Source organism: Phymastichus coffea, unplaced genomic scaffold (assembly GCF_024137745.1).
Source record: "Phymastichus coffea isolate CEN01 unplaced genomic scaffold, Cenicafe_Pcof_1.1 PCOF00219, whole genome shotgun sequence".
Classification (NCBI taxonomy): Eukaryota; Metazoa; Arthropoda; class Insecta; order Hymenoptera; family Eulophidae; genus Phymastichus; species Phymastichus coffea.
The window spans coordinates 27,561-46,271 of record NW_026707030.1 but is presented as its reverse complement, the minus strand read 5'-3'; the positions used below and the strand labels follow the sequence as shown (position 1 = coordinate 46,271).

The 18,711-nt window shown below is 36.1% G+C and overlaps 1 protein-coding gene across 2 annotated transcripts in view; it reads right to left on the bottom strand.

The window, feature by feature from the left end:
• The window catches only part of LOC131674214 (guanine nucleotide-releasing factor 2), a 41,770-nt gene that overhangs the window by 4,699 nt on the left and 18,360 nt on the right, over positions 1-18,711 (bottom strand). Inside the window, exons 2-16 of one of the 2 annotated variants that reach the window (XM_058952731.1) lie at positions 11,904-12,369; positions 10,067-10,291; positions 9,708-9,893; positions 8,779-9,107; positions 6,829-6,945; positions 4,864-5,123; positions 4,369-4,579; positions 3,945-3,968; positions 2,329-2,527; positions 1,988-2,252; positions 1,646-1,880; positions 1,226-1,240; positions 959-1,133; positions 237-881; positions 29-160 (exon numbers count right to left, since the gene is read on the bottom strand). In XM_058952731.1, coding sequence (XP_058808714.1) covers positions 29-160; positions 237-881; positions 959-1,133; positions 1,226-1,240; positions 1,646-1,880; positions 1,988-2,252; positions 2,329-2,527; positions 3,945-3,968; positions 4,369-4,579; positions 4,864-5,123; positions 6,829-6,945; positions 8,779-9,107; positions 9,708-9,893; positions 10,067-10,291; positions 11,904-12,274 — 3,389 coding nt within the window. In that variant the 5' untranslated portion in view covers positions 12,275-12,369. The remainder of the gene's footprint in view (positions 1-28; positions 161-236; positions 882-958; positions 1,134-1,225; positions 1,241-1,645; positions 1,881-1,987; positions 2,253-2,328; positions 2,528-3,944; positions 3,969-4,368; positions 4,580-4,863; positions 5,124-6,828; positions 6,946-8,778; positions 9,108-9,707; positions 9,894-10,066; positions 10,292-11,903; positions 12,370-18,711) is intronic. The other variant, XM_058952732.1, reaches the window with a different exon arrangement.

Sequence of the window (18,711 nt, the reverse complement as noted above, 5' to 3'; positions counted from 1 at the left end):
AGGCATATTTTTTTACTTAAACATTTACCATTTCTTAAACCTCTTCATATTTTCTACAATATTAAATTGCTGCCATCGTTTTGAGAAGTTAATGCTACTGTCAGGTAACAAATCGCTATTTCCAATGTGTACGAAAGTCAAGTCTTGAAGAACAAGACCACTAAAAAAAGAGAAATCAAATTAACTATTAATTTCATTTTAACAACTTGAAACGAACTAAAATAATGATGACATACATATAAGGTATACATGGTGGCTGAGTCTCAGCTAAAGCTTGCCGATAAGCTCTGAAGCTGCTAGAGCTGTCGATTAATGCGCAATACTCTTTTAGTCCTTCCGTGATATGTTTCTGCCACTCTAATCTTCTAATCGGTGCACTGTCAAGTGCCGATAGTAATGCCAAGTAACTATTAAAGTTGTTGATCTTTCTTAAATGCTTCATTATTTTGATGAACTTTACAACCAATTTCTCTCTATCCTTTGCTTCATTTTCCATCCGGTGTTCTAGTATCCGTGAACGTGCCCAATATGACATTTTATTGAAATGCTCAGTAAATCGCGTAAGATTTGGACTTCGCTCTTCATTCTGCTCTTGTGCCCAAATAAGCACTTCAGGTATCTCAATCTTTATGAATAATTCAGCATCTAAAAGAGTCATTTGTTCTGCAATTTGCTCGCTTTTAAAATCTAACAGCGAGGCTTGCTTGGTTGAAACGCTGAGTGTAGAGAGTATTGGTTGAACTGTTTGCTGTTGCTTAGCTGTGTGTTTCTCCAAGATCTTGACTCGTAAGGCTTTGGCCATCGTTAAGTCGCCACTGCATACCAGCTGCTGGACGAACTCCATGAGGGTTTGCATCAGCATGTCATCAAGATCGGATATGCTACGATATCATACAAATGAAGTCAAGAAAATATAATTTTATTTATTGAATAGTTTTTGATTTATTTTTCAACTTACGTTAAGTCGCTAACAACTCTGACCAATAGAGAAAAAGCTTCTCTAGCAGCTCGTTGCTTAACCACATCGGGTGAACAAGAGAACCGTTGATGCCGCCTATGCAACTTTTTGATCAATTCTAAAGGCGACATGAACGTTCTATACGTCGTCAAGAATGCTTCTTGATACAGGAAATCTATAAATATTGAATAATCGTATTAATAAATATTCTGTAATTGAGTATGACGCAAATATGATAAACTACTCTATAATAACTAATCTACTAACCTGATTCTTTTTCATCTAATGCAGGTTGGAAAAGAAATGAAGAGTGAAGTTATTAATATGCGTGTGATATCTAGACTCTATCATGAATGCATGATGAATATGATTTTGGAAATTTGCATGAAATCTCTACTGATTATTAAAGTCGGTTTTTTCTATAAAAATTATGAAATAGTCGATCTAGTTTGTTATACAATCGACTATTCAATTAGCAATATATTTACAGAGCACGAAACAATTCAAATATCAACAAATAGTTTCGATATACAATAGTAATTAATAAACTACGATAAGAATTAATTTCCAATCTAAACAATCTCTCTAAATTAAAAATAAACGAATATCTAGGAATTTGTCAAACTATAAAAACTTCATGCAATATCCCAAATGTTTCTAGGAAGTATAATACATAATTATTCGTACCATGTTTATTTGCTTTCGTAGCATGAATAAGTAGAGCATCCGGATGTCCCCCTCTAATATCAGGTCCCTCCTCTTCTGGTTTCTTAATAACTAAATATTTGTTTATTTCTAATTCGTCTAACATGCTGCTATCCGGTTCGACATCACGCAATTCCAATGAACTGTCATCTATAGAGAGACTTGATGGAGCTTTACTAGATGGTCTTGACGATGTCTCTAGATTCAAATTGTTGTTCTATAAACAAATTGTGCACACATTATTTTAAGCAAAAATACTGCCAATCACTAATTTTACAACAAAGAAAATCTGAGCATTATTTTATTATTTAATATGATACTAACCAGTGTTACATTATTCGTAGGTATAATCTCCTTCTTCTCGATTATAACCGGCGTATGTACAAGTGACTCTTCGCTTTTTACAGGAGTCGAGGTAAGAACTGGATCTAAATGAACATTTTGTACACTAGTTGTCAAGGATTTTGGTGAAATTGGTGGCGGCGTAGCAGTTGGCTTCAATGTACGCGATTTTTTAGGCGGTAATGCTGGTGGTTGACTAGGCTCGTTTGCCAGTTCCCTTATTGTTGGTGCCATTGAAAACATGTGACTGAAAATCCAAAAACATAATATTCATTAAAAATTGCATATTTCTAAAAATAATGGGTAATATTTTAATAATTTACCCAGAGGTATCATGCAAACTTGCGTGCATCGAATGGCTCATAAAAGAGCAAGACTGTGTGGTAGTGAGTGCCATCTCATGCTGCTGCCACTCTGCCTGCATAGAATTATATGCAGCAACTGAGTGCCTGGTACCCAGACCCGAGATGAATTCGTTACTCGTGTGCGAGCAGTTGCCAAACATTTCCATATACGCCATTACTAAAAGAAACGAAATGAAATAATGTGAGTACAATTGATTAGCAAAAGCTTCAATAGGCACAATAAACTACTTTTGTGGTTTCTCTCTGGTGGTGTTGATATATTCAAAAGAAGCTAAATCATATAAATTGAAATAAAACATTAACTATATTAATTTAGTGGTTGACGTCAATATTATCTCGTATTGTTGTTGACTCGTGTTGGTGTAATTATCAAATGAAAACCAAAAAAGTGAAGATCGAAGTGATATATTTGTACTTATTGCAAATAATTGATGTAGTAATTGGTGAATAATCAGTTTTTTGCTGAACTGTGTTTTTAGATAACGATGAAGACTTCGTTTGAGATAAAATGTGCAAGAGAAAAATTGTTAGTACGTCGTACATTAATCAACAGGCTGTGATTTAAGCGAACAGACAATTTATTGTCTTCTTACATGTAAAAATGAGTAAAAACTTTAAACAAGTAAATTATAATAGTTTATTTACACGTCCACGAAGAGATCAATTTACTGATCCAAAATAAAATAAAAAATCCCAAAATTATACAATTTTCAGTCAAAAAATAAAAGAACTTAAATAAGCGCACACTTTTAAAACTGCGTCACACCTTTATCCACACACTGCTACACGCACACAGCAACGCGTGAAAACTTACTGGAATGCGACGTGCATCTTGAAGAAAAGCATCTTTGCAGCGGCACTAGAAGTTACACAAGAGCGAGCGAGGACGTACACAAAAAAAAAGACAGACGTTGCAACGCGCGGCTTCAGTACGAATGTACGAGCAATAACAATTAGGCAAGACGGAAAGGTCAATTTGATGATGAGATAATTACGTGTGTGTGATGTTTTTCGTGCTACATCGTGACGCCCTGATTCAATTATTTTATATTTTACACTTTTAGAATTAGTTTGTTTGGCTGACAGTGTAGAGTTAGATATTCAGAATGAATATCGATTACAAATGAAATGACGAATTTTTAAGTGCATTTTTATTTGTAAACTAAAAAAAATTGATTGGTTTGTGATTTAAAAAAAAAGTTATTTGGTAAGAAAACAAATATCAGTGTTATATTGTATAGAAAAGCATAAGCATTGGCTATAAAATATTGTCACATAATAAAGTGACCAAAACAGCGACGAAGTATAAAAATAGCAGTTGCACGATGTAAAAATTATGTGTAAGAAAAAATATTTGAAAAAATGTGAAAGCCAATACTATAATGAATGAATCCCAAAATCAAAATATCGATAATAACGAAACAGTAAAACATGCCATGTAAAAAGCTGATAATGTAAGAAAAAATAAACTAGAACAATATGAAAAAATGTTATGATCGTCGGAAATGCAACTTAGCGTGTGAGTATATTTGCCGAGGATTGGTAGAGTTTGTGTGGGCGAAAATCCCACTTACCAGAATATGCCACAGATTGGAACACTGGAGGACAACAAAACATTGCATCAGTTTCAAAATCATATTGCAGACAGAATTAAGGAAAAAGATAGTCAATATATATGAATATTATTATCATTGCCAGATTCGTTTTTTTTTTTTTTTCGTAAAAGCTGTTAATACTCGATCGACCAAAAAAGCAACATCCATGAAGAGAAGAAAAAAATACCCGAAAGAATTTTATTTTCTCTTTGTAACCAGTATTTGGCGATATCTCGTTCACTGATTTTATAAAAAATCATCGAACGAAATTCGATAATCGCAAGACATCATCACATCGAACCCGCAAAAAAATTTGCCGTCGAGTATATATAAAGACATTGGCATTTGCAAAGCGATTTTTTGGCATTAAACGAAGGAAGAACAAGAGGAATATCAAACTTACTGTGCCTCTTTTTCATTGGTAGCGGTGGTGGTCTGTTGTTGTCGATTGGACTATTGCCGTTACTAGTATGCAAACTGCAAGTCGATAAATGCTCATTCTCTGGCACGTTGTCGTATTGCGATGGCAGACGCTCTTTTCGTCGACGCGAGCGCTTTTCCGGCAGGGTTGGTGGAATTTCAGCATTGTCCGAGTTTGCCAATGCTTCGATTTCCTGCAAATAAAGATATAAATCAGTGTATTTATGTTTTCCATGGAAAACATGAATTATTATTATACGTGAGATACAAAACTCATGTTAAATGCTGGAAAAATTAATTATCGGTACAGTAAAGAGGTCATACAAAATTATCACGAAAATAACACACAATTTTAAAACCAATGAAATAGAAATAATAATTATTGACAGAAATCAAAAGTAAACAAAAAAGTTTTTAATTAAAAAGATTAATAATAAAAAGAAGTAAAATTAAAAACAGCAAAGCATGCAACACCCACATATACCAATTTTTCCATGAAGGACGGATCGCCACTCATATTGGTAGCACTATGAAGACTCCTAGAACTCGTCATCGTAGTAGTTTTGTGACTAACGACCGATCCATTACTCGTCATCGTTTCACCGGCCGAGAATCTTTGTTGGGACGATCGTTTAATCGTGGAAGTATAACTTTGCGATGACGATCGCTGCGAATGCATCGACACGAACCCCGATTCTTGTGTCTGCGTCGAGAGACGTTCCATCTTCGCCTCGATGCCTGGAACATTTAAAGCGTTGGTTAGGACTCTATTAAAAGATCTTTAAGTATATTAAATACTCGTCGTCGCGAAGGGTTGGAAAGTGGCAGCAGCGACCTACATTACGAAACCACGTTTGGTGAAAGGAAATCATATTATATTTTTGGGACGTGATTTGTGTGGAGCTGCTTGCCAGTATGATTGATGACGCTCTCTGTGTGTTATTTTCACTTGCTAAATTTTAATGCGCGTTTATCGGCATCGAATACTTTTTCTCCCGCTAATAATAGAACACTCATTTTCGTTGTAGTCATTTTTACGAATTAGACATTTAATATTTTAACTGGAATTCGCAAAGAAATTATTCGATCATGAACAAATTTGAATGATAATATGTTATTAAACAGCCTAGATCACAGTGTAATCTCAATAATATTCAATCACAACATTAGAAAAGTTAATCAATTAGAATATTGGAATGCAAAATTATAGAGGCATTAGCGAGCGGGTATCCATTAACTAATAAATCGCAGATAAATACAGTAAACATCTAATTTATGTAAGCATTGACACGCTTAAGTCATAGCTGCCAACAGCACACATAGAGCTTTTATCTTATATGAAAACTAACGTGCACTATTAGCAAGCTCAAGGCACATAAATCTCTTTGAATTTCTGGCGGAAGTTTTCGCGTTATTGCGTACGACTCACATAACCAAGCTTTGAAGCTGTCCCAGGGTGAGAGTGACTTCTTGGCCATAATGATAAGAAGTGTACGAAGCAGTGGCGACGCGTCGATTACTTATGCATGCGCGCGAACGACTGACTCCCATTCATGCGGCTGCTTAACTCTGGCGAGTCGCCCACGCGACTATATTTACACGTCGTTGCGTTGTGCAATGGTTCGAGAAGAAAAAAGCGTATGAGATGCACACTCTCTTTTTTGTGTGCGTATATATAGGCGAGTGACGATTGAGAAGCTGGTTAATCGACTGACAGAGAGAGCGCTTTAATCGAGACAAGACTGTAAATAGTGTTGGGTTTCATTTGAGTTGCAGCTGTAGTGAATGACGCGATTATACGCGCCATGGCTTTTAGATGTGTGTCGAGAATATATTTCTTTTTTTTCTAACTAAATCGAGTATGTGCGTTCCTTAAATTCGGTATTTTTATCCTTGAAAGAGTAATTTGTTTGTCATTTCAATATTTTAAGATTCAATGGGATAAGAAAATGTATATACGGGTATACTAAATGAAGAATCAAAAATTTGTTTATGAGGTGTTCTTAAAATGAAGTCATCAGAGATGTGGCCAACGAAAATAACAATAAAAAATAGTTGATGCAGTCTAAAAATAATTTGACAGTCGTATGAAAAAAAGTTTGAAATCAAAACGCATAAGAATTCACAATCACTTTTCCATATCCCGTACAAGAGATACATTTTCAAATTTTCCTTTTCAAGCAGCAACGAGCAGATTTTCCAAACGGCAATCAATCACCCGATCGAAAACAAGCTCGCTATTAAAATTTCCATCATATCCACGCGAAGAAGCAAACAAACGTCAAATCTGGCAAAGTGCGCGCGTACCGGTCAATGATCTGGATAATAACAAAATACAGGGAACAGTGCCAAGATTTCAAAGTTCAACGCTTTATCCAACTCTATGTACTTAATTTTTTCTTTTATCTAAATACCCACCGCTGTGTGCGAATGCGACACTCACCGGTAAACTGACCGAGCACTTCCTGAGAGCTCTGCTGACCCAGCATCATTGTACTTGGTAGACTACTCTCCGTACCGTCCCAACAGCCACAGTGTGAGCTTCCGTTAACTTGCATGCCTGACAAAAGAAACAAGACAATTTTATTTAGTACGCTGTCAGTGTTTTTCTTTACCGTGGAATACTGTTGAATAAAAGACGATATTCATTTAAATTTCGGATATATTATCTACGAGCTTATAATATATAAAATGCACTATTTTTAATTACTCATTACCAGTTATTGAACTTTACAGAAAAAAATATATCAATCTTACAATAAGATCATTAAAAAGGCAATAATTAAAAAAAAATGCCAAAATCACATTAAACCTTCAAACGTGCAGACAAATGTGTTCGATTTATTATACATATAAATTATTGTGCACAGTAAAATAGTGTAAAAATTTATATACGCTGATTCGTGCCATATTGTTGTGCAAAATAGTTTGTGTATACAAAAAACCGTGCATAATTATCTGCACACCAACTAGATAAATTCTATAAGTATGTCATAGCAAAATATTAGGCAATTTTGCACATTATTAATCAAATTTTTCAAGAAATAATACGTATGCATTATTATATATCGCATTTTAAAAAAGAAAACAATTCTTATCAAATTTGTAAGACAAACAAGATAATGCATTGAGCAACTACGCGAATGTCGAATATAAAGACAAATTAAATATTTTTCCTCCTTCAATATACCGAAATTACTTATAATTAATAATATATCATGATTTATTGCTTTTGATGTGTCGATTAATAAAGCAGCATTATGTAAATTGGTAAATTAATCAAAAAACATTTTTCAAAACAAGTAAATAGAATGAAAAACTATTCTTTCCCGGTTTTCCGAAAGAAACAGAAAATCAAAATACGTACGTTGATCGAACTTAAAGTGAAAGGGCTTGGTAAACTCAGAGAACCAAAAGCGTTGATCATCCATGATGCAGCTTGTTAATCTATCAAATGATCCAAGTAATAAAAAAACTGACAAGAGAACACAAAAAGAAATATGCGCGACGCAACCGTCACCAAGCAAAAGTACGACTCGACTAAAGAGAGAAAGATATTAGAACACAAGAAGCCAAGCTAGTAGCAGCGGCGGCGCTGAGTAACACTTATATACACACTATATATACTATGGACACACATATGGATGGGTTTTTGCGTAATCCCGCAAAAGAACACACATCGCCATAACGCGCGAGACGCCGGCTGATTAACGCACTAAGGACACTTATCCGGTTTTGCGGACATTCCTTATTCGACGTCTAACCACTCTTATACTTTGGGCACGATAAACAAAACAAGCAACTGCTTCTTTTCTATTTATCAATTTGTAAAATTTGTTGCTAGTAATACGATTGAGCTTTGATGACGCGAGAGTAATTTATTATAGATACATTCTTATTCATATTAAAGCAGAAGAATAATTTAAAACAATGTATGAATATACATTTGTTTGTAAAAATCGTTAAACAATAACCTCGTGTTATTTTATAATTAATTCCATTGAATACACCGAGAGTATGAATAGTTTTCTATGAATTATCTCTTCCGCACGTAGCGATGTGCAATATGCTAAGTGAAATCAAATATCTGAGAACCGTAGTGGACAAGACTCGTGAAACTGAATATCTTTTATACATTCCACGATCGCTGAAGAAATAAAAATATAACACGAATTAGCAATTACATGAATCAACAAAGCTCAAACATACACGTTCTGAATTCCAGTTTTGCCAGAAAAATGCCAGTCCAACAGTATTACCAAACTTAAATAAATGCAAGTAAATAATTAAAAAAGGAGTGAAAATCTATTCAACATTATCGCGGCAATATTCTTTTGACAAACTGTTATCTTATTTTACAATCGTCGTTCTACATATCGTTGATGATTATTACCGCGAATGGTGGCCATGAGGCTAAGATCCATGCTATCACTAAAAGACTCATCGTTGGGTCCCATTATGGCGCGTATCTCTTCCTCGTCGCGAGAATGATTTAACGCCGAGTCCAAACTTCCGGCCGAGGCGCTGAGTAGCGATGAGGAATCCTCGGGTGAACGACTTCGTAGCGATACTCTGTCGAGACTCGATGCCAAAACGCTTGCATCGCCTGCGAAATCACGCTCGTCCGACAGCAACTGTTGGGTTCGTATTCGACGTTTCGGTGGTAGAGGTGGTGGCGTGCCACCTGGTGAGCTGTTGTTGTCTCCCGAAAGGCATAATGTTCTGGAAGAAGGCAAGTTTTTTTAGCAGTGACAATTAATAAAGTAGAAAAGTAATTGACAGGTGGAGCACATTATTGATGATTTTGCCCGTTCCGAATTTATATTTATCTTATTATGAAATTATTTTGCTACGCATTACTTAAGTTTCTTATTTAAAGCTTGACGCCAACAAAAATGCTGAATGCTCATAATACCGTGCATTTCAATGTGAAAAAAATGAAATATTTTTATTCATGTTATATTATTAATTACATTGAAAATTGTATTGAAAACAACAATGTGTAATTATCGTCATTTTTAAAAGATGAACGTTAATTGCATTAACGAATAGTTACAAGGAAAATTCTATTCTCTTCGTGCTTTCAACTGATTTGAAACGTAGCTTAGTTCAAAATCTATCGAGCGTTAAAAGTGTTCATTTGTATATTGATGACTTTAAGAATAAAAAGTGGTCGCTCTTCTAATCCGCTTGAAAACTATTTGAAAAAAAAAAAAACAATATCATTACGTTACATAAGTGTCCTCTTAAACGAAAACTCAATTTGGCGAACACTTAACTCTAACTCAGTCGAATAAGTGAAAAATCAGTGACGCGGTATACCTATCAGGCAAGGGTGGCTTTGGCGGTGGGCTAGAGTCCCTAAGGATGGATTCTGAGCTGTGGGAGCTTCTGACCAGAGCACTCGAGGCGGCTGACTGTTCGAGGACCTCGCGTTCCCGTGGCGTGAGCGGTATGTCAGGCAACGAGTTGCGCTGGGGTGTCAACTCTGAACTGTAGCCCGATGTCCTGCAGGTAACGATTTTCATGTGATTCGTCGATCGAAAATTTAGATGAGAGATAAAGAATGCAAAAAAAAATCCCTCAGCTCAAACAGTCTAGAAAGGACGCGACAATTTATACAGGTGTAATCTCACAAGTCAAAGAGAGCATTAGTCTCGCTCATCATTAAGAAGTCTTACCTATTACTGGGAGTTTGCAAAGCCGGCTTCTGCTTGTTGGAAATCTTCTCTTGAGCAAGTTCCACGAGATTCTTTACGGCGTCCTCGACGAGACCTATGACGTGTGCCACGTTGGCTGTATCGAGAGACGATGACTGGTCTCCTTGTAGCAACACGTCGTCGCAGAGTTTCAATAGTTGCGCTAATGCTTGGTAAACTTGATTCGTCGCCGAGCCTAGTGTCGAACTGAAATTACAAGACCAAGTTTTTCGTGTTTTGCATTATTTTAAAGATAGATTACTGAAGTTCTTTCATTTTTCATTATTTATGTTCTGGTTTTCAAATATTTCAATTGTAGTATTCCTCTGGTGATATGAGCATTTCTCAGAAACCTTAAACCTGCTCGTGCATAAATTTCTTTTTTTTTTTTTTTTTTTTTTTCAAATTATTGAGTCTGAAATTTTGATCACACGTTCTATTAGCTCTCAGAGTATTATATCTAATGTGGTGCAACGTTTTAAAGCAACGCACCAAACGTTCTAAAAGTTTTTGGAATGTTATTTTTTGTTGTTGTAATTTTTGACATTTTCTTGAAACATACATACGAAAATCATAGAAACGTCAATAAATAACTAAATGAACAACGATAAACATCATAAAAGTATATATTTTTTTCAGAAAAATGTATACTATTGCATTGATACCGACACGTCGGGATAATCGTTTCAATGGTACTGCGGAAAAGAAGTTTCTAAATTCAAACTTTGAGCTTATACCGTATCTTTCTTGATATAATATTCTCTATTTTGTATGTTTTCAGTACATGTTGCCGTTTACAATAAAGTTTTACCCGAAAAGCACACCTAGCGCACGTAGTATTATTCTCATCGATAATTCTCATTTGCTTTCCGTGCCGTAACTTATTTAATAATCGCTAAAAAAAAAGCACGAGTGAACTACCATCCAACAATGTAGTAAACATTAGTGTACATTTGTATCTAACGAGAATTTCAACCAACAATCGATGTGCTATTGAAAAATGTCGTGCACACACTGATTTTTTATAAATTAGTACCTAATAGTCATTTAAGGTGCGCACCGCTTACTATACTCAATAAAACCCATGGATTCTAATAGTTTGAAAAAGTTGTGACACTGCTTACATTCACCACATTATTTCTACGCAACATTGATTCTACTATTCAAGTACTTTCAATCCATTACTGACTTGAATGTGTTTGATTACGCATCAAATTTTACAGTATGAAAAAAAGAGCAGAATGAGAAAGTGACATTCAAATACAACTTCAAACGTAAATTATCCTACTTTTTTTTACATTATGCGTATTTTCAACTCATAATCCAAAGCGGGGTCATTTTTTTCTGTATATACATAATCTACACAACATATACAATAAGATTTCTTATCTGCCATTCATAGAAAACAGTCCTCTAACAGAAATATCGCAGAGTGACACAAAAGTAAAAACTCTGAGAATTGCCCATATGTCAAATAATTTGGTTGCGTTGACAATTTATTTTTATTTATGTCTTTGTTTACTAGATCGAAAATACATAGACAGGTGAAATGAATAAAACAGCCGCACTGCCAGCTTGAAATTGCGTATAAAATACGTGTAAGCAGAATTGATTACGGAAAAACTCGCAAAACGTGGAAAATAATAAAAAATCGAGACAATTTCTCTCTGTACTTTTCCCATCAGAGTTTTATCAACGAAACGTTGTGGATATAGCAATAAAGCAAACAAATCTAGCTGCATCGACATCGAAGACAAAGTACGAACGACATGGAAATGTAAATCGGAAACAATAGAAAAAGACGCAAGAAACAACTCACCTATTTTCATACAGCAGATAAGACTTGAGCAGCGTGTGTATAGTCGTAACGGTGTCCAGTACAATTGTCCCATTGCCCGGTAGCATCTCCAGTTTATTCTTACTAACGACATCTCGTAAATGTAACAATGCCAATTGCACCTGCCTCACGTGTACATGAAGATCGCGCAGTGGACTCTTGTCGAGTGACTCTGAACCCATCGACGACGAGGTGGTCAATTGTTGTTGTTGCTGCTGCTGCTGCTGCTGCTGCTGCTGTTGGTGTTGCGTTGCAGCGGCTGGTGATGACGGCGACGAGGCTCTCGTACCCCCACCACCGCCGCCGCCTCCGCCACCGCCACCAGCCGCGCCACTGGCACCCGGCGAACGCATCTGCGACAGCTTCTCCAGGAAGTCTTCCTTGAAGGAGCGCGCTCGACGCGCTAGCTTGCCACCACGTGCCTTTCCCGCCGGTCGATCCTCGACCTCTGCAAATACACCCGTTCAAGCGCTCGTTAGATAGAGATATTTATTTTCATTTCATTTTATATTGTTCAATTTACTTTATTTCGTTCTTTTTCAGGTAGGAAATGGTTCGGGAGAGGTCAGCTTGCAGGCTCGCTATTTTTCGTCAAATTAGACTCGTGTTTTCTCAACAAAAAAACAAATAAATAAATAAAAGCCTTACTGTTTCCAAACCGAAAGTACTGAAACAAAACTACATGCGCGTTGATTGCATTTCCATTGAGAGTACGCGGTCGTTAGCGAAAATATTCAACAGGGGAAAAACAAAAATCCCGAGCGCGCGCTCTTTCCGAAAACACGAACAACGCCCCGTCGAGCGCAATTCGTTTTTTGAAATTTTCACGAAAACAGCTACGCTCGGCCGAAAATTGCATTGAATTCCGCAGCTGCTGCGGCAAGTGTCTAGAGAGTTGTCCTCTCTCCCTCTATCGCCAGCAGCAGCGAAATTACACGCACGACAGCAAAGCAAACAGTTTCAATTCGGAAAGAAAACAAAAGAAAAATACAATTGTCTCGTTACGACAGGCCACTGTACGGCAGCAACGTTGTGCACTTTCGAGCATGACGGGTCGCCCCGTCCACAGGCGCCATCGCCAAGTTAAAGTACCAAGGGACGCGACGCACTCATCACGTTTTATCGCGCCCTCGCTCTCGTACGATGTTCTTTAATTAGTCGTTTAAACTCGCGTATAAAAGGGCCAACAGCAGGCGAGGAGGGAGAAAAGTGCAGTTGTTGAGAGTTTACTTGCTGACTTCTCGACGCTCGAATTCTTTATTCTGAAGATTTATAATCGGTATGTGGAAAATAAATCTACAACCTTTTCGTGGTTAACGTATAAAAATCACCAAGTCATTCAGAAAACTCTAACGAGGTATGAACTAGTAAGATAATTCTGATTCCAGATAAAAATTTATCCATTACGTAATTAGCGTTACTATACGTGAAATCAATAAAATCGCCCAAAGCATATTCGTTGCACGTGAAATGTGTACGTATCAAACAGTATTTATGAGCCCCGGGAATACCACGCCACCGTAAAAAAATTGTCTCGTTAGTTGAAAATTCAAAATGACTCTGGCGATATCATACGATAATTCGTACACTCGCGGCTGGTGTTTATTCGTAGTTGTATTGTGATAGATAAAGCTGAATTCGATGAATGCTAAATTTTCATTAGTAGGCAAATAAGGCTGTATAATTTTATTACTGAAATTCAAAAGTGAGATACCAAGCAGAAATTTGACTGTAAATCCTATAATCATTGCAACAGCATCATTCACTAAAGGCAAGCAAGTATAAATAATAAGTATTTATTATGACAGCACAAACTTAAAATGATTTTCTCTCTTTCATTGACTATGCTGTAACACGAAATAATATTTTTTTTCAGTAAAGTTCATATTTTCATCAGGTTATGACTGGCAAGGCATTCATTCAATTTTTTAATTCATTTTATCTTGATAAATATACAGTCCTGCTTTACACTCACAAGTTTAAAACGCATTGTTTGGTCGGCTTAATTCTTGGCTGTTTTCATTGGTGGCGTAAGCCATGAAGGCTCTATCGGTCAATTTCCAACTAACTTTTCTAATTGCCTGTCTCGACGATAATGGAATTGTCAAAGAATAATTCAGCAATTTCGCTTAAGTCTTCGAGCAATTATTAGTTTTCATACCTACTTCTTTACCTTTGTTACCAGGTCGTAAACTTGGATTGCGCGAGCAAGTAGTTATGTTACCAGAAGAAAAAATTCTACTTTCACATAACATCGATGCATTTTCCGTATTAACAATTCCACTTAAAAAAATATTAATTTAACTCCGTTTCTCTCGAATGTTCAAATAGTGCTCTTACCAAATGCACTGGCTGCACGCACTTAATTTTTCAATATTATTATTCTATGAAGTGTGACCCGAAAGCATTTGACATATCGTAGCAAGATTAAGTTTCCAATTAACAAGAGTAGGAACCAAGATATTTATACACAGTATTTAAAGTGCGCTAACTTATTGAAGTTAATTTTTTTAAATCTTATATTACAGAAAAAAAGAATACACACCATGTTTAATCTAACAAATTAGACTTTATATTTAAAAAATTATATTGATCTGAAAATTCTACAGCTACATAGCATTATTCAGCGAAAAATCATAGAAAATTCACAAGTAAAAAACCGGTTATGTCAATGATTTTTTAGTGGATATTCGTTTCTAACATTTGTAAAGTAGGCTTACTACCATCGGATTCTACATAGAAAAATACATCGAAAGCATATAATAATTTTGCAATAATATAATCTTTGGTATCCCTTATTTATGTTGAACAAATAAAATCATATCGTGCGTCGGTCAATCAAAACGACTAATATAGCGTAGACATTGACTTATTTGAAATCCCAGATCCCAGGACAACTCAATATTATTTTTAAAATACGCTATACATTCTATATAGTGGCAGTTTAAAATCTTGTCTAAACTTATACAAGAAGCCGAGTAATACATGAATTTGAAAATTGTATTTTGTTTTACGTCAATGTTACAATATTCAATTTTCTTTATAATGGCCTAAATGATATAGTCATAGCTAAATAACAAGAGAAAACTTATTTCAAAGCAATAGGATTGAAAAAATGTTTTGCAATTCTGAAGTGCAACCGAAAAGTGCATTTGTTTGGGAAAATTTACTCGTACATGCAAGGTTGGAATATGACATTGCTCTTCAATGAATGACTATTTGAGATTGAAAAGAGTTAGAAGAGTGTACGAAACGAACGTGGAAATTCAAATCTATCGTAGCGGGTGAACTGAAAAAAGAGAATTGAAATCAAAAGTCTATAGAGAAAGTGAGCGGATAATGGGGGTCGTGTAATGTTAATTGTCTCGGAGGAGGAAAGTCGACTATTGAATTAATCTGACGCTTCTTTGTCCGTTCTTCGATGTAGACTTTTGTGCATGAATTTGTCGGGAGAGGTGAATGAGAGGTGAATGAAATTACATGAACAAACTAAAACGTATTCTAATTGTAAAATGGTTCGTATAAGAACAGTCCAATACCTTTGAGCTTTCGATGAAAAGACATTCAACTTGAACACTGATTCAGTTTGAATGCGCCTATAACTCAAACAGCAACGATTAATTTATAAATCCACTATTCGTTTAGCAATAGGTTCAGCACCGTGCGTTCTACTCCTAACGATCAATAGTTCCACGAAAATGAAACAACCAGCATAACATCGCCACAAATCAAAAATAACGAGTACAGATCCACCTACAACCTTTACATTACGCCTGTAAGCTATCGGCTGGGCGAACAATATGCAAATGCGTGGCGGCGTGTGCCGGGGTTGGCTTTAGCTATTAATTCCCACGTGCGGTAATTCTTAACAGCGCGTAATCATATACATTCAATGGAAATAAGAGGTTCGCAGGTGGGACGAACGGAACGGCGTACGAAATATTATTACATCGACACGCGAACGTGATGGATTGCCGATGACGATGCCTCGTACAATTGCCGCACGCGAAGCATACATTCTCCGTCGCTGAATCCCACTCGAACAAAAACTGCCGATCATTGACAGAGTGTGGGGCACGAGGCGGTAACCCGCTTGATTGTTTCACCAACGGATAAATCCTACCAGGATCGAGAATTTGCCTCGCAGTGCAGAGCATTCAACTGCACGATGGAGTTCGTTAAGGCATTCACACACAGACACACACACGCACACACATACATCGACGACGACGAAGTTTGGCCCCTGAATAAAAGAAAAATATATGTTCACCGTCGAGTGCAATTTGAATGGCTGTTTGATTGGTTTCTAGTTGACTTTACTAAGTTATGAAGTGAGTCTAGTTGTTTTTCGTTGTTTTAAGAGTTTTGACGATGTAATGAAATTGGGTCTTAATTACGAAGTATTATTATTGTTATTAGGCAGAAGGTATAGATTGCAGCAGAATTTTTTATGTTGTTTTTAATTAACAAAATCAGTTAAAGCTTGACCTGTCGATACGCGTTTCTTTTAAGAGGTTTTTTGTAACTAAAAGATTCACGCGTAGAAACTTAGTTCGAACGATGTGAAGACAATGTATTATTTAAAAATAGTTATATTAAAGTTAAAAAACTAACTTATAGAAATATAATTAATGCTGATGGCATTCAGTATTTAAAAGTTTCTCTGCATTAATTATTCATAACATAAATCGAAATGATGTTACTTTAATTTATTAAGAAATGTTTCTCCGTGCAAAATGATATATGTTATACATTGTTTATTCACAATAATGAAATCTAAAATCTCTACGCAATCTAGCGGTGAATCATACAAATATACTAACACAATAAAGAACATTTCAATTTCAAATATTGTGTTTTAAATTACAGTATATTTTTTTGTTACGAAACGTACAATTTGAAAAATCTCCTGCTGTAAAGGCAATTAACGCAGCCCTCTAGAATCATCAGGTGTAAAAACACACCTTCAAACCGCAGCCATGTCCCATTAATCTTGAAACCTCAAAGAGCTTAACACTCGCGAGCACAAAGCTTCATTGTGCAGGCGTTGATAGGCTGAAGATCAGCAGGCCGCTCTTCTAATCCGAAATCCATTAGTCCACGCATGCCTCGCCTGCATTAACGAAGCCGCGAACGCGCGCAAGGTAATCAATTTCGTCTGAAGACTAATTATCGGCTTTACCCGTGCAAAAAAATCCCCCCGCTTTTGTCAGCGCAATTAGCTTCCGCTGATCCTAAGCTTTTTATTGCTGCGCGAAGCTTTTATGGAGATTTTCGGAGGAGGAGGAGGGGATTTACGGCCGAAAGTTATTCTCTCGCGATAGTGGCGGCTATCTTTTCTTTTGCGCAGGGAGCCGAACAGTTTGAATGGGAATGTTTTGGCCGGGGAACTTTCATGGGGAATGCTGCAAGGTTTGCCTGCTGATACGAGTAGCGACTCCGCAAAAGTTTCGCTATTTTTCGGTAAAACTCAGTTATACATGTGTTCAGTTTCATGTATAACGGTTTTCGATTCGACTCGTGTAACACTTTTTTATAATTACAAATTACATAGTTATACTAAATTTCTATTTCCAGCTTGCGGATAAACATAGTATTCGGCATATATAAAAAAAAATAAAATTTATTATTGCCCCAGCATAACGATATCATTCTCCGAGATGGAAAAAATGTCATTTCGCGTTTTCCCTCCAATCACCAAACAAATACCACGTAGGATTAAAAATTCCATTATCAAACCCTAGGATCTTATCACGACAAAAGAGTCTTATCAAGCCCTCGTCCAATTTCTCATCCCTCCCGAGACAAGGACAAACAATCTCTCAGGAACTATCCAAAAAACCGACACATTTTCCCGTCCATTGGTGCGTGTAATAAGTTCCATACTTCTCGCCGCATCGTCATTTACTTTGTTGGAACTTGAAAATTTGGAAGAGGATGAAAAAGAAACGATAAAGATTGGTGTTTTTAACTACTTTTAGAATATTTCGATTCTTATATATGCGCGCCGCGAGCTTTTAAGTTTACTTATAATTTATAAAAATAATGTAGATTTGCTTTTCTCGTAATTTGCAATTTCGTAATTAATGTGTCATTTGATGACGATGTTGCGTACGGATAAAAAAATATTTTATATTGATTTTTAAAGACACATACGTTGGATCGAATACTAGCAAACTGAGATCAAATTCGCAACAATATCGTATCATTGAATCACCTGCCAAACGACGTTTAAAATTGCTATCAAACCGTCACTGTGGTTATAACTAAATTGCAAGCAAAAAAATATAAGGCGCGCGCCAACGAATATTACGTTACAGCGAAGAGACAGGCGAAAACTATATTATCACTTGGTTAACGAGGAGAATTGCATTAAAACTCGATACTCCCGAGAGTGTCGAGAGTTGAATAAAGACTACAGCGGTTTGCCTACGTAACTTCGTTCTTGTCACGAGAATGGTAAATTTGTGGTCTTGCTAGTTGCACTGTAATTCGACAATTGTACTTTACATTGGTTAGTTTCGTTAGTTAACCAAATCAAAATATGTATCTCTCCTTTTCTTTCAAATTTCTTGCTTAGCGATTAGGAAAAATGATCTAGACTTGATATAAAGTATTATATCTAATAAAGCTCCAATTGATCTTTAAAAGTGAGCAACATCGAACTTTTTCTTTGGTGGAGCATGAAAACTGTTCAAAAATATCGTGATAGAACTTCTTTCGCCTTTCTTAGAAGTTATCTAGAATAGGTTTCCATTTTATTAGCTATATTTTTCCAATTCTCAATACG